Genomic DNA, 16471 nt, shown 5'->3' on the forward strand with positions numbered 1-16471 from the left:
TATATGCACATTCCATCATTGATAGTTATCTAGGAGACCAAATAGGTTATAAAAGAGTGGACAAAGGCATCCATCACTTTGGTCCTGAAGAAAAGCCTTGGGGAAGGCTGAAACGTGTAGACCAGGGAGGAAAACACTAATTTTTGTGTACATTTCTCCTCTCCCCATTTTTAACAATACCAGCCACAGGAAGTAATAAGGTCTAGGTTCCATATAGCCAGGTATTTTTTAACTCACAGCAGTGGGGCGGGATGAACCCGATGATGAAGCATCCCACCAAGGGGCATTTTGGTGGGTGAGGGTTATTTTAAGAAAACTCATTGTTTTCCATGACAAACAAGAAGCAACTACTGGAAGGATAGTCATTTCTTGATGCACGGGTGGACTTTCTTTGTTTTTTCTCAAGTTAAAAAGGAGGCTCAGTCCACAGCGAACCTAACCTACTTCTCCGGTCCATGTTCTTGATTGCATTTTGACAGCAAATAGAATGTGGAGGAAGACAGAATATTCACCTTCCCATTGGGCATTTGGAAGGTGGGGGCCCTGGGCAATTGTCCACTTTGCCCATGCCTTAAAACATCGCTGGCATCCTCATAACTTGCAAAACAACAGGCCATCAAATAAAGTTCCACAATTTTATTGTGTTTAGCTGATCAGTAACGTCATACCTGGTAAATTAATTAAATACTTGTACGGTTCCATCAAGATCCTTTTTGATGTTTCTTCTATGTCTTGCATAATGTGTAGACTTTCAGGACTCTAAAGCAGTTCACCTGTAAAAAAAAGAAAAGAAAAGCAACTGTCCTGTAAAAGAATTAATGCGTATCACAAATACGAATTCTTAACATAGAAATCTCACTCTGTTAAAATTCAAAAGCAGTTATGACTAAATTACACAAATATTCGAAAACAATTAGATGACTAAGTTATCAATTAGAAGGAGGAACTCATGATTCCATTAGTTATCCCAGAAGTCCAGTACTTCTGTATTGGACTCTTTGAAGAAGAAAAGTAAAGACCCATCCCATAAAAGTCACCACCCACCCCACTTCTTCAACAGCCTGTGTCAAGGAAGCCTCAACCGAAATCAAGGAACAAAGGTAAAAACAATAAAATTGACTGTCAAATGTATAAACAACTTTGCCAGATTGGACCAACACCAAACTCCAGAGGTTTATATATCGCTACTAATGACTACATTCTTATCCCTCTTCAGAATTACCATATAATACTGTAGATAACGCTTTGAGTTATGTGAGGCTGTATGATGCAGCATATCCACACATCACACATTTGTTTATTCATGCTGCATCTTCCAGCTCCTTTGTACGTTGGGTACTTCGGAGCTGGAATATTTACGCGGCGACCCATGCCGCGGAAGGAGCACCACCCTGAAAGAACCGGGGGCCATGCGGTCTTGACTACGGGCCGAGAACATGGGACAGCAGCATATGGATTTTGCACGAATTCCACACAGCGAGGCCCATCTGTGGGCTTGAAAAGTTACCAACTGAACATTAGCGCGACGTGAGGCACTACAAGTCCCATAAGTCCCATCCAGGGCGTGCATCTAAGCAAGAAGGGGGGTGGTGCCTCAAGCGCTCCTTCATAACTGCCAAAGCCTCTGAAGAGAAGTGGGGACACTTCGAAACGCGTCAGGCATCCAGGGCAGTTTGAACAGTTAAAGGATATTGTTGTGCTGGAGGCGTGCTTACCATTCAAGGCTCCTTGTGTGCAGCTGAGGTCCGGGTGCTCCTTTGTACGTTGGGTACTTCGGAGCTGGAATATTTACGCGGCGACCCATGCCGCGGAAGGAGCACCACCCTGAAAGAACCGGGGGCCATGCGGTCTTGACTACGGGCCGAGAACATGGGACAGCAGCATATGGATTTTGCACGAATTCCACACAGCGAGGCCCATCTGTGGGCTTGAAAAGTTACCAACTGAACATTAGCGCGACGTGAGGCACTACAAGTCCCATAAGTCCCATCCAGGGCGTGCATCTAAGCAAGAAGGGGGGTGGTGCCTCAAGCGCTCCTTCATAACTGCCAAAGCCTCTGAAGAGAAGTGGGGACACTTCGAAACGCGTCAGGCATCCAGGGCAGTTTGAACAGTTAAAGGATATTGTTGTGCTGGAGGCGTGCTTACCATTCAAGGCTCCTTGTGTGCAGCTGAGGTCCGGGTGCTCCTTTGTACGTTGGGTACTTCGGAGCTGGAATATTTACGCGGCGACCCATGCCGCGGAAGGAGCACCACCCTGAAAGAACCGGGGGCCATGCGGTCTTGACTACGGGCCGAGAACATGGGACATCAGCATATGGATTTTGCACGAATTCCACACAGCGAGGCCCATCTGTGGGTTTGAAAAGTTACCAACTGAACATTAGCGCGACGTGAGGCACTACAAGTCCCATAAGTCCCATCCAGGGCGTGCATCTAAGCAAGAAGGGGGGTGGTGCCTCAAGCGCTCCTTCATAACTGCCAAAGCCTCTGAAGAGAAGTGGGGACACTTTGAAACGCGTCAGGCATCCAGGGCAGTTTGAACAGTTAAAGGATATTGTTGTGCTGGAGGCGTGCTTACCATTCAAGGCTCCTTGTGTGCAGCTGAGGTCCGGGTGCTCCTTTGTACGTTGGGTACTTCGGAGCTGGAATATTTACGCGGCGACCCATGCCGCGGAAGGAGCACCACCCTGAAAGAACCGGGGGCCATGCGGTCTTGACTACGGGCCGAGAACATGGGACAGCAGCATATGGATTTTGCACGAATTCCACACAGCGAGGCCCATCTGTGGGCTTGAAAAGTTACCAACTGAACATTAGCGCGACGTGAGGCACTACAAGTCCCATAAGTCCCATCCAGGGCGTGCATCTAAGCAAGAAGGGGGGTGGTGCCTCAAGCGCTCCTTCATAACTGCCAAAGCCTCTGAAGAGAAGTGGGGACACTTCGAAACGCGTCAGGCATCCAGGGCAGTTTGAACAGTTAAAGGATATTGTTGTGCTGGAGGCGTGCTTACCATTCAAGGCTCCTTGTGTGCAGCTGAGGTCCGGGTGCTCCTTTGTACGTTGGGTACTTCGGAGCTGGAATATTTACGCGGCGACCCATGCCGCGGAAGGAGCACCACCCTGAAAGAACCGGGGGCCATGCGGTCTTGACTACGGGCCGAGAACATGGGACAGCAGCATATGGATTTTGCACGAATTCCACACAGCGAGGCCCATCTGTGGGCTTGAAAAGTTACCAACTGAACATTAGCGCGACATGAGGCACTACAAGTCCCATAAGTCCCATCCAGGGCGTGCATCTAAGCAAGAAGGGGGGGTGGTGCCTCAAGCGCTCCTTCATAACTGCCAAAGCCTCTGAAGAGAAGTGGGGACACTTCGAAACGCGTCAGGCATCCAGGGCAGTTTGAACAGTTAAAGGATATTGTTGTGCTGGAGGCGTGCTTACCATTCAAGGCTCCTTGTGTGCAGCTGAGGTCCGGGTGCTCCTTTGTACGTTGGGTACTTCGGAGCTGGAATATTTACGCGGCGACCCATGCCGCGGAAGGAGCACCACCCTGAAAGAACCGGGGGCCATGCGGTCTTGACTACGGGCCGAGAACATGGGACAGCAGCATATGGATTTTGCACGAATTCCACACAGCGAGGCCCATCTGTGGGCTTGAAAAGTTACCAACTGAACATTAGCGCGACGTGAGGCACTACAAGTCCCATAAGTCCCATCCAGGGGATGCATCTAAGCAAGAAGGGGGGTGGTGCCTCAAGCGCTCCTTCATAACTGCCAAAGCCTCTGAAGAGAAGTGGGGACACTTCGAAACGCATCAGGCATCCAGGGCAGTTTGAACAGTTAAAGGATATTGTTGTGCTGGAGGCGTGCTTACCATTCAAGGCTCCTTGTGTGCAGCTGAGGTCCGGGTGCTCCTTTGTACGTTGGGTACTTCGGAGCTGGAATATATATATATATATATATATATATATATATATATATATATATATATATATATATATTAATTTAAAACAAAACTCTTTCAGGCATAGAGTGACGCATAAATTATGCAAAGAAGAAGAGAACTCTGGGTAGTTCTCAAGTTTTAGGTGGAAAGCACCTCCTGTTAGAGCACTCTCAACACCTGCGACACTCAAGATCTGCTCACCTCAAATGTCTGTTTTTCTATCAAAGTCTTGAAGCATAGGATTAGCACAGTGCCATCCACGCCGAGATAGAAAAGGACAAAGTCTTTTGTCATTATTACAGCAAAGTCTTTAAACATAGGACTAGCACAGTGCTGTCATTGCCGAGCTGTAAAATGACAAAAGCCATTTATCACTCGAGACACAGTATTACAGGCTTGAATTGGTAAAATACCAACTCAAGCCAACCTGAAATGAGTAAAAGCAACCCCTGACACAGTGTTTCGCTCTAATTAGAGCTCTTCAGAGAGGTATAGCTTTGTCCAGACACAAGGGAGCACCCAGTATAAATCAAAACAAAACCCTTTCAGGCATAGAGTGGCGCATACATTATGCAAAAAAGAAGGAGAGAACTCTGGGTAGTTCTCAAGTTTTAGGTGGAAAGCAGCTCCTGTTAGAGCACTCTCAACACCAGCGACACTCTAGATCTGCTCACCTCAAATGTCTCTTTTTCTATAAAAGTCTTTAAGCATAGGATTAGCACAGTAGATGGATGGGTAAAAGGGTGGATGGGTAAATTAAAGGATGGATGGATGAGTGAAAGGGTAGATGATGGGCGAGTGAATTGGTGGATGGATGAGTGGAAGGATGGATGGATTGATGAATTGATAAGTGAAAGGGTAAATGGATGGATGAGTGAAAAGGTGACGCGCTCACCTGTTTGTTTTTGCCGCTGTGAGGGGAAAGGTTTCTCTTGACTCTGTGCCTCTCTTCCCCTGTCACCAGCCCTGAGGGGACAGCCCGCTGGCTAACTGCACGCAGGTCCCGCCGTGAGGGGAACAGCACCAGGCACCATGTACAAGGACCACAACTCCCAGTAGGCTTTCACAGACGCCCGCTGAGGACGTCATTGCGGCGCCAGGAGGCGCCATATCTACTGAGCAGCCCTCCCGCAGCACAGGATGCGATCACCTGTTTGTTTTTACCGCCGTGAGGGGAACAGCTTCTCTTGACTCTACGCCTCTCTTTCCCTGTCACCAGCCCTGAGGGGAACGGCCACTGGCTAACTGCACGCAGGTCCCGCCATGAGGGGAATGGCACCAGGCACTAGGTGCAAGGACATCAACTCCCAGCAGGCTTTCACAGACGCCCGCTGAGGACTTAATTGCGGCGCCAGGAGGCGCCATATCTACCGAGCAGCCCTCCCTCAGCGCGGGACGCGAGCGGGCTGCGCCCGGGCAAAACCTGTGCCCGTCTTCGCCCGTCAGCGACTGGAGGAGGCTGGGCTGGGCCACCCCTCTGAGATCTGCCCCATTATTAGACTGTGCGGTAAGCTTATTGTAAGTGATACGGGTCTATATAATTGTAGATTGGGACTTGAAAATTATCAAGTGTTAATCTTTGCTGTCAGCTATATCACCCAAAATTCATAAAGGCATGAGTGTGAGTAGGCGTAAGGGGGATTCTGGCACTCTAGACGATTTTATCATTAGAGCTGAGTCCCTCCTAACACAGGAAATACAGATAGCGCTTGTCGCTCGGCCCCGCAAAATTAGCCACATATATATTCAAACATGTTCACCTACCTCTAATGTTGTACCTCAGCTGCCTCGACTAAGCCTAACAGTAATTGTTCACAATGAGCAAAGGTCTCCTGCCCCACCAGTGTCATCCCTTGGTCATATGAGTGATGTGGCAGACGGCTCAAATAAAACAGGCATGGCAACTAGGTTGCGTGCATCTAGAATAACTGAGGAGCCAAAGGAGAAGGGACAACTGGCAAAGCAGAGACAAATAACTGGTCCCAGGAAATCAAAAACAAAGAAAATAGGGGGTCTGGGCCCATGGCGAATCCAAATCACCCCATTGACAAACAAATTGTAATCCAGAAAAAAACAGCTAGTACACAGACAGAAGCAGATTTTGGTATGTACTCACTTTTATTAGAAGAGAGTAAGAGGAACTTAGAATGCTCTATAGTACCAATACTAGACTCTGCACTTGGGTCAATGTTAATACAGAATAACAAGATTATGGATAAGAAATATAGCACAATGGGCACAAAGATAGAGCAGCTGAATACTGCAATAGGACAACTAAAAAGCAGTAGTGACATTACCCATCCTGAGACCATCACAGGGGTATGCCCATTATTACAACCAGAGGGTTTCCCAAAACACAAAGCCAGAATGAGTAATGTGAGTAAGGATGCAACAGCAGTAAACCACATGTCAACACTGAATAATAAGGGCAGAAGTACATGGGGTAGAACACGGGACATACACGATAACTTAGAAGGGCCACACAATAGCCACATCTCATATGTAACCTCCAATGCACCTGAAATTCATACCGGCCCAGGTCAAATATATATTCCCAAAAGCACTGATCATTTACCCAATAATGATGTTCTATGTCTGCCACCTGCCTCGTGCCCTTATGCGCTACTTCTAGCTGGATTCCCTTCCCTTAAAAGAGAACAAAAAGAATCATGGCACAACTTATGAAATAAGACGGGTGACTGGTTAACCAAATATAAAAAGTTTTACCCTCTAAATATGAAAGATATTCTTATGGTTTGTAGGGTAGGGTGGGTTGGGGAATCCCCAAAGAACATTCCAGGTGACTGTGTAGTAATACATTTTCGACGACCACAGATGGTTAGAAAGATATTAAATATACATGAGGATATTCACCCCCAAAGTAGCTGCATTACTGCTCTCCCCCTAGGATATTTTTATAGACCACCAACTGAGAATTCTGTTAATGATGATGGCATCCCAGTTGTACTTTCAAATAGATTTCAGGAATTATCAGTCCTGGACGCCTTAGATTGACCAGAACAGCCACCACATCAGGGGAATATCACATCTGTGATTATTCAGTCAAACTGCAACATGGTTCAAACATGTCTTACAAATGGTCAAAATCTAGAAGAGTTGCAGCACATTCTAAATGTTGTCGAGACACAGGAGCCAAAAAAACTACAAGGGGAGGGAGATATAAACATCTCTCAAGGTATTTCTCCAGATCCCCTCCCAGATTTTATGACTAATATTGTTATGGCAGACAAATCCAATTCTGATACAGAAAAATGTTTACATCCAGATGTGGGATCGAGTAAATTGTTGGAAGTACGACTTACTTCATGGAACATAGCAGGGCTCAATCGGAACCTTAGAGACATGGATTGGCATGAATATATAGAACAGAGTGATATTTGTCTCCTCCAAGAAACCTGAGCATTAGAAACTCCACATAGAATATGATTTAAGACATTCAATGTGGATGCCATCCCGTTGGCTAGAGGCATGCACCCTGGTGGCCTAGTTATATGGGTAAGAATCAGCCTTGAAATTGCCTTAACCCAATTATGTATACCATCACAGGACATGATTGGGGTTAAAATAACTACTAGGGATGGAAAATAAATATATTTACTTAATATTTACAATAGACCAAGCACAGCAACAAAGAAATCATTAGTGATAGAACAACTTGATTTTTTCCTAAATACACTAGATCCGAAGGCAAGGGTAATTGTTGGGCGGGACTTAAATTGAAGTTTTAAACCAGTTGGGTTTTTTTTCATAACCTCTTCGAGGATGAAGATATAGCAAATAATATCCCTACTATAGAAAGCAATAAGATAGTGCTGTGTACTGTGGCAGTTGCACAAAATCATGAAATTAACTGCAGGGCATGGTTTAAGAGCTTGTAATGGCCGCTTACCTTCGGATAGACTTAGTGCATACACATTTTCTAGAGGTAACTCTAGGAGTAACATAGATTACATAATGGTATCAATGGAGTTCTGGCCAAATGTCTTCGATTTAAAAATAGAGCCCAGAACTGAGAGCGATCATAGAACCTTACAATAGATGTTACTAGCGCACCTATTCCTCCCTACTACCTTGTGTAGCGAGGTTAATAATACTGCCATGGATGATACACTAGTAAGCAATAATCGCCGGCCCTCAAATGGCCTCATATCCTAGGGAATAGTAAGTCAATGGAATATATTTATAATATCTTTGAGGACACCATTTCGCCTTATATTGATAAATTACCAGACTCAATTCCAATGTTAAAGCTACATAAAGCCCTTATAAACGCACTAACTCCTATGTTACTACTGTGAGTAACATACCAAAGCAGGGTAACGGAGGAAAGAAAGACGCAAATAAAGGAATTAATCCATGGTATAACAAGGAGTGCTGCGAAGTAAAGGCTGAATTAATACTGGCAATAAAAAACAACAACATAATTTCTGTAAGGGAGAATAGGATTAAGTACAAAAGAATCCTAGCCAGCACAAAAAAATCCTGGGATGACGATATTTGGACAGACTTAATCAGTGCTGCGAAATCTAAGGATCAGCAAGGCTTCTGTAGTCTAATAGCAAAAGGGAATAGGACAGGTAGGGATACTAAGGATCTTTTCCTTGATGCTAATACCTGGGTTGACCATTTTACTCGTCTTTATGCAGTAGCTGAAATTAACCAGTCTTATATTATTGATGACTTGCTTCTTAACCCAAATACTACCAGCCTACATTTTAGCCTGAAGGAAACAATCATGGCAGTTGATGTAGCAATTGAAAATGTGAAGACATCTAACATGGGCTTTGATTGGAATTCCATAGAGCATATTATCAAGCCCATTATCGCCGCTTTATCTGCAGTTTTCTGCCGATAAAGCGGCGATAATTTTATCTCCTGTCTTGATAATATACCCCTAGGTTCCTTCTTTTTAAAGATGTTGCACATTTTTAGCCTTTTATGGACGAGGTGCGTCCACAACTAGCTAACTCTCTATACATGAAGTTTAGGTATGGTGTGCTACAAATAAACACTAATAAAGCTAGATGGAGTAGTAACTGTGGCAGAGAATTTGAGAAAGTGCATTATGTCAAAGCGAGACTAAAGAAAATGATTTGCATGTACTATTCTTCTGTACATTGTATGATAAATCCAGGAAGAAATGGATAAAACCCGTTTGTAAAATTATGAATACCAGGTTTTGCAAAGAGGCAGAAAGAATTTTGAAAGCAGATACATCGAAACCGATTGTCTTTACCGTAAGCAGATACTTATTTAAATGTAAGCCTTATAAGAGCTAGAGCTGGGTTATAGCTCTGATAGCCGATATCATGGCCGTCAAAGCATTAATCCTAAAAAAACTTGTATACGCACTTTTCGACCTTGCACACAACACTTTATGATTTTGCACATAGCGCTATGAGGCTTATATATGTACATTATGATTAATTGTGGAACATGGGAATTGTGATCTTAAACCTGTATTGACGAAATCTGTAGCGTCTCAAAGTTATATGTGGAATCCCGTTAGGTAGGATAAATAATTGGAAAAGATTGGAATTAAATGATTTTATAATTATCTTATGCCTACATTTTATGTAATTATTGTATAGGATATGGTTTTATTAGCGATAGTGGGGGTACGTTGTATTGTTGACATTCTTTTTTTTAAAAACAAAAATGTCCGTACCATGATGTATAGCAATTGTAATTATCATCAACTATATTTGAATAATTGGAAAGTGTTTCTATTTGTATCTTTTATGGTTCTAACTGAATCGAAATAAAGAATTTTTTATTTGATTTGATTTGAATGAAAGGGTGAATGGATGAATAGATAATGAAAGAAAGGATGGATCAGTGAGTGGAAGGCTGGATGAGAGAATAGGTAAATAGATTAATGTTTGGGTGGAAGGGTAGATGGATGGGTAAAAGGGTGGATGGGTGACTGACAGGATGGATGGATGAGTGAATGGGTAGATGATGGGCGAGAGAATTGGTTGATGGATGAGTGGAAGGATGGATGGATTGATGAAATGATAAGTGAAAGGGTGAATGGATGGATGGATGGATGAGTGAAAAGGTGGATGTAAGGATTAATGAGTGAGTGAAAGGGGGTACATGGACAAAAGGATGGATAGATGAGTGAAGTGAAAGGGTGGATGGTTGAGAGAACGGGTGGATGGATGAGTGAAAGGATGGATGAGTAATAGGGTCAATGGATGAGTAGATGGGTGGGTGGAAGGATGGATGGATGGATAAGTGAAAGGGTGATGGAGAGAGAGAAACAGAGGATGAATGATACGAAAGGGTGAATGGGTGGAAGGATAAGTGACAGGGTGGATGGATGAGTAAGTGAAAGGACGGCTGGATGGGTGAAAGGGTAAATGGCTGAATGAATGACAGAATAGATGGATGGGTGGAAGAGTGGATGGATGAGTGTACGGATGGACGGGGTGAAAGGGTAGATGGATAAAAAATGGATGGATGAGTGAAAGAGTGAATAGAGGGATGGATGAGTAAAATGATGGATGGAAGGATACATGGTGGATAGGTTTGCAAATGATTGAATATGTTTGGATATAGATGGGCACACAGATGGAAGGACAGAATGAATGGTGAAAGACTGAATGATAGACAAGAGAATGATTACACCTTGTAGCACCCATTATCTTAAGTAACATATCCTATACATTGACTTTCATGTTTAGACGAGTCATTGTCTCTATATGATGTGTGTGTGTGATGTAACGCACCCGGACACCCTGCCCTACATACTTGGGATGAGTAGCACTATAAAAGAAATTAAATACACATGAGAGACGGTCTATGTGAAGATAAGGGGCACCATTGGAGGGTGGTAGCAAGGCCGGACAGGCCGGACCAGGCATCAGGTTTTTCCCTGGGAGGCTGGAAAGGGGGGGGCGGGTTTGTGACTAGGGGATGGCATTGCAAAGTTCCTTGTATATCCAGTAGTTTTCAATCAACAATAAAAGCGGCCCCACTTGTATTCAGGTGTGGTTCACCATTGTCTGGTGACTAATACCTGCTGAAGTGAGATGCAAGTTTTGAATTGTCTATGGTAGCAAACTGCAGGCATACCAAAAAACCGTAAAGTGCACAATTGTCTCAACCTAATATAAACTTATTTTGACTTGTACTAAAGTGGTTGTCTATTTACTTACTTTTATACTATTGCGCAGCCTCATCTGACGTGTCTGTAAAACTTACCTTTTGTCCCAAAGTAGTTTTGTCCTGAATTTTGACCTCCTGTCCTGAATTTATGTCCTGAATTTTTACACTCACCGTCCTGAATTTGAACCAATGCCAGTTGGTCACCCTAGTTGGCATGCCTGGCACAACGGGCTGCAAGCGGGGTGACGGCAGCTGTATTTGTCTGCTCATCCCAGTGCAGAGAAGGAAGTGTGTGGGTAAGTGGGTGGGCCACTCAGTGGGCCGGTAGAGCGGCTCCCCATGTAGCTCATGGCTCGCATGCAGGGAAAGGGCTAGCATGTCGGCCCGCGCTTGCTTTACTAGAGGGAAAAGAGGGCAGAGCTAGGGCCCTACTAGAACCTGTAAAACAGGTCACGCACTCCTCGGGAGACATAGGCCTGCTGAGGAAGCGAGGATGACACAGGAATGGAGGGGGATGAGGAGGCGGTGAGGGAGAGAAAGGGGGGAAGGAGGGGGTGGAGGGAGCTGGGCAGTTTGGGGATTATAGTATACTGAAAGTGGGGGACGGGGGATGAGCTGATGACCCTTAGGTATGAGAAGCGGAGGGGGTGGGGGAGGGGGTGTGGAAGCAAATGAAGTGGGCTGGGGAAAAGGAGGCTGTGGAGGAGCAAGGGGTTGGGGAGGGAGATGAATGGGAGTTGAGGAAGAGCCACCCAGTGTCCTTTAAGGTAAAAGGATAGCTCGACAGGGCCCGATGACGATGCAAGGATTGTGGAGTGAGTTACAAGCAGGGTGGAGAAAGGGGGCATTGAACGGCAGGGACATAAGGTTAGTTGTGAGGGGGGGTCCAGGAATGAACACAAAAGTATGTGTCAGGCCGGGCCTCTGCCTTGATTGCGGCAGCCCTGAAAGGGAGTGATGATGAAGGCAGGGCAGAGGAGAGTGGGGAGAAGGGTGTATTGTAAGGTGAGGTGGAGGTGCTAAACCCACAGTGAAGACCTATACCGGGAATGGTCTTGAAAGGGCTTGTGCTTGCCCGAAGGGGTGGTCACGGCGGAGGTGCAGGTAAAGCGAGACATGCTTCAAGAGGCGAGGGATGGAACCAGGGTAGGAAGGTGCAGCTTAAGAGAGACTCTAGGGCACAGGCAGGGAGCTGGATACGGGTGCCAGTACAAGGGGCAGGGCCAGGGTGAGGCATTTTGTATTTTAGGCTGTGTCAAGGTGGACATGCTGACTTGGGAGAGTCTTAAGCAGCTCATAAAGCCCAAGATGCAGAGATGGCAGGGTCTCCAGTGGCCAGCCCGATGGTGCCGTGAGACCAAGATAACACTATCTCAAGAAGGTCGGGATTGGGTGTCAGTAGTGCATCAGCCGGGGCAGGTCCATGCTGCCTCTCGGACAGCAAGCTTTGGTGGACAACGGAGCAGGTTGGTAGCAGAGGCAGAAGGGTGTTTAGTGGCACTCTGCCCTTTGCATTGGTAAGTGAGTCACACGTTAGGGGAAACAGCAGCTTTGGTAGACAAGAGGTGGAGTGTTTCGGGCTGTCGGAAATAGAGCACAAACAGGAGCTGTTGGACTATGATGAGGTTAACTTAGAAGAAGGGTACATTGTAGAGGACACCCAAGAGGAAGAAGGTGAGTGGTGGTGGAGGGGCAGGGGGGTTGTGTAATGGTCTTGTTTGGATCTCGTTTCAGGAGTGTCAAGTAGGACATGGGACACATCAAATGGAACCGGTAGGTGGTTACGCTTCTTAACTGGTTGGGCGGCTGGATCCACAGAGGAGGTCGACCTTGACACCAAGTAAAGGTGCTATCAATACACGGGCTGCTACATACCAACAAGGCAAGATGTCTGTGGGGGTGATGGGGAAGGGGGTTTTGTCTAAGGATGGGAAGCTACGCAAAGGACACAGGCATAGCCAGGGTCACACAGGATTGGGTGGTACAAGTGGGGGACGGGAACTTGCTTGCGGAAATGCAGGGGAAAAAGTGGTGGACAATCCTGCGACAGAAGGAAAGGAAGCACCGCATGGACAGCAGACAGGGCATGTGCTCAAGAGAAGGCACGGGAGGACTCAAAGTCAAAGTAGAGAAAGGAGATAAATGTACAAAAATTGCCTTATATGGGGTGACCACTGGGTGTGCATCTAATGCTGGCAACAAAAGGGAAACTGTGGAAATGGGAATATGTGGAGATGCTGAAGCTCTTCCACAAAGACTTAAGGGCTAAAGAGGGGTCCAAGGAAGAGGAGGTATAATTTACACATTGGCCTAGAGTGCTTTCAACAATAGAAATTGGACAGGGGCTTTTCTCATTTTTGCAAGCATTTATTGCAAGAAATATCCTAATTGGTGCATGCCATTATTTAAGTATATTGACATAATCCACAAGGCCCAACTCACTTCTGAGGGGTATGCATGGGCTCACTACGATAAGGAATTTTGGGCAAGGATGGCTTGGGACACAGAAGCAATGGGGTCTGTTAGAAACGGAATTTCTGGTTGGCTAAGGCTTGCACCAGAGCCAGGCAGAAACCACCACTATAGTCAGGGCAAGGGAATTACATGCTGAAGATAATACCTGCTCTCCCCCTTGGTAGCTTGGCACGAGCAGTCAGGCTTATCCCAGAGGCAATGTGTAAAGCATTTGCCCAACACACACACACAGCAGCAACACACTAGGCACCCCACAAAAAGGAACTCCACACAAGAGTATATGAAAAATAGTCTTTTGTATTATCATAAACACATTAGAAACATAATCAGACATTTACACTGTGCCAACTGGCACTGGGCAATATCCACAGGGGATTATATACACATAAAAGGGCCAATTGGGCCACTGTCAGAACCATCATAAGCACAAATAATAAATGTAGAACACAACCAGTAATGACTGGCAAAATACCGTACTCAGCATTATAGTCTGTAACATAAATCATAATATGCAATCAGCATCACATTAGGCGTAAAATACATTATACGCCAACCTCATAAGCCTAAACATATTAGACAATAATATCCTCACCAGCATAAACACATTATGCACATTATGCAAAAACCTCATAACATAAACCACATTAGAGGCATAAATCAGGAAGCATAAATCACATTTCCTGCGCACCACATAAATCACATTAGGGCCTGGCGCCCTATCAACCTAACACAGTCCCCCTGCCCAACTGGCCTTCTCAGAGGGCTCAAATGCCCTATGTCCAAAAGGTCAGGGCTGGCTGCCAATGCGGCAGAATCCCAAAGTAAGCAATTGCGCAGGCCTAAACGTTGCAGCTGCCCCTAATTGCTGTGCTGTAAAAACACGGGTTAACCCAATAAGTCACTGGGACCTGGGTGAATAAGTGATGCAAACAAAGTGGTCCCAGGTACTAGAACAATTAAATCAAAATGCAATGATATCTCAAATAAATTCAGAAAGGATATAACAGCATTGTTTTTAATCACAACATGTACAATGATATTCAATAAAACAATATTCATAAAATCAATACTTAATCATAAATGCCCCTAGTAGAGAGGAAAGGGAACAAAACAGTGGTCACTATGACCTCAATAAAACATTATTAGTAATCAATAAACACAGGCTAAAGATCACAATTCATAAATTAATCTAACAAACTCATGCCTCTCAAATCAAGATCACAAATGATAAATCCGGAGAAAGGCTGAGGATGGGTAAGAGTGTCGACGTTTCGACCCAAGTTGATGCAGGCATACGATGGAGCCTTGATAGAGGGTCTTCATCAGGACAGGGACGTATGAGGGGCAATAGATGTAATCTGTAAACCACAATCGTTTGATGGGAAAAGAATCCGCCACGTGGGTCCGGATCCTGTAATGGAAAGTCGAGCCGCTGGCCCAGTAGGGGGGTGTCGCAGTATTAAAAACCCCAATGGTAAGTCTAACTGGTCAATTTGATTTCTGAGATAGGGCAAATCCGCGACTTTCAAAGGGGTCTGAATTGTATAATGTGAATTCGCAAAGGTCGAAGTAAGGGCAGCCACAGAACGGAGTCCAATTTCTTAAAGAGCAAGTTATCGGACTGTCCCGGGGGCCAGTTGAGCGTCTGGTAGCTTCATGAAGATTGAAGTCTACAAGTATAAAACGGCCACCTAAATCGGTCCGATTTCTGAGAACGTGATTCCAGGGCTTTGACAGGGGTCTGTTCAATCTTAAATTTGTTTGTGTAGCTTTGATGAACTGTAGGCAGGGGCACTCACTGTGCCCTCTGGATGGGTCCCCACTGGGACTCTCTAAAACAAATATGCAGAACGTTGCAGCTGCCCGCGCTGGTGCGGCGCAGATGTGAATGAGGAAAGGGCCTGGCACCACTGTGCCTCTCCAGCCCTACTGGGACTCTATCACAAAACGCCCCCATTGTTGTAGCTGCCCTCTATCAGGTGGGGCAGCTGTTGCAAATGAATCAGGCGGCCCTGGCATGCTGGGGCCCCGCTCTGGCAAATCAAATACATGGCGATGGCACCGACAATGTGCCCTGACACACCCCCTGGTTTGAAAGTGAAGACAGAAGTGCAAACAATTATGGCGCGGCCCTCTATCAGGCGGGCCCGCTCGGGAAATAGGCACCAACACTATTCCTTGATCTCGCTTCCCCCAGCCACCCCCACTCACCGGGCTCTCTGCTGGGGGGAAGTCTCCTCTCTCGGGACTCCGCTTGGGCTGGGACTGGCACTGGCAGTGTGCTGGGATCAGCCCTGCTCTTGGAGCCTCTTCTCCTGGTCATCCTCTGCCAGGCGGCATCACATCTCCGGGGCTCCTCGGCGGGACGGCGCTCACTGGGACCTCTCTGCTCCGGATGTATGTCATTATAACGCATGCTTTTACCACACATGCCTTTACAACGCAGGTTTTACAACGCAAGTCGTTACAACGACTTGCGTTGGGGAGTGCTGGATAGTGGAACAGTTTAATTTACTATTCTAACTCCAGTCCCCGTGGATAGTAGGGAAGGTTTTGGATAGTAAATTAAACTATTCCCTATCCTACAGCGCCCTCCAGTGCAAGTCGTTGTAATGACTTGCGTTGGGAATTCTGAGTTGTAAAGGTACTGTGTGGTAAAAGTTGCGTCGTAAAGGATGTTTCCCCTCTGCTCCGGTCTGCAGCGAGCGAAAGGGGTGGAAACGGAGCCCTCGAGGCTCCGGCTCCATAATTCTGCACTCAGGCCCCACCCACAGTCAGGCGCGGGTGCCTTACTTCCATTTTCCATGCTCTTCTCTCGGCGGCTTGGGTGGGGGCCGGGGCGGTGATCCTCAACATTAGAACGCGGGGTGGGCTTCCGCTAAAACAAACAGCATGGATGGGCACCCACA

The 16471-nt window shown here is 46.0% G+C and overlaps 1 protein-coding gene and 1 long non-coding RNA gene across 4 annotated transcripts in view; one reads left to right on the top strand and one right to left on the bottom strand.

Moving 5' to 3' along the window:
- Nucleotides 1–16471, bottom strand: part of LOC144763292 (geranylgeranyl pyrophosphate synthase-like) — a 181620-nt gene that overhangs the window by 127811 nt on the left and 37338 nt on the right. Inside the window, exon 2 of one of the 3 annotated variants that reach the window (XM_078648755.1) lies at nt 669–773. The exons of 1 other annotated variant lie outside the window; for it this stretch is intronic. In XM_078648755.1, coding sequence (XP_078504881.1) covers nt 669–738 — 70 coding nt within the window. In that variant the 5' untranslated portion in view covers nt 739–773. Of the gene's footprint in view, nt 1–668; nt 838–16471 lie in introns of those variants that run through there. One more of the 3 variants, XM_078648756.1, reaches the window with a different exon arrangement.
- Nucleotides 833–9760, top strand: LOC144763294 (uncharacterized). The gene is made up of 2 exons (XR_013596206.1): nt 833–1100; nt 4918–9760. It is a non-coding gene; the product is annotated as an uncharacterized LOC144763294 (long non-coding RNA).

Source organism: Lissotriton helveticus, chromosome 6 (genome assembly GCF_964261635.1).
Source record: "Lissotriton helveticus chromosome 6, aLisHel1.1, whole genome shotgun sequence".
NCBI lineage: Eukaryota > Metazoa > Chordata > Amphibia > Caudata > Salamandridae > Lissotriton > Lissotriton helveticus.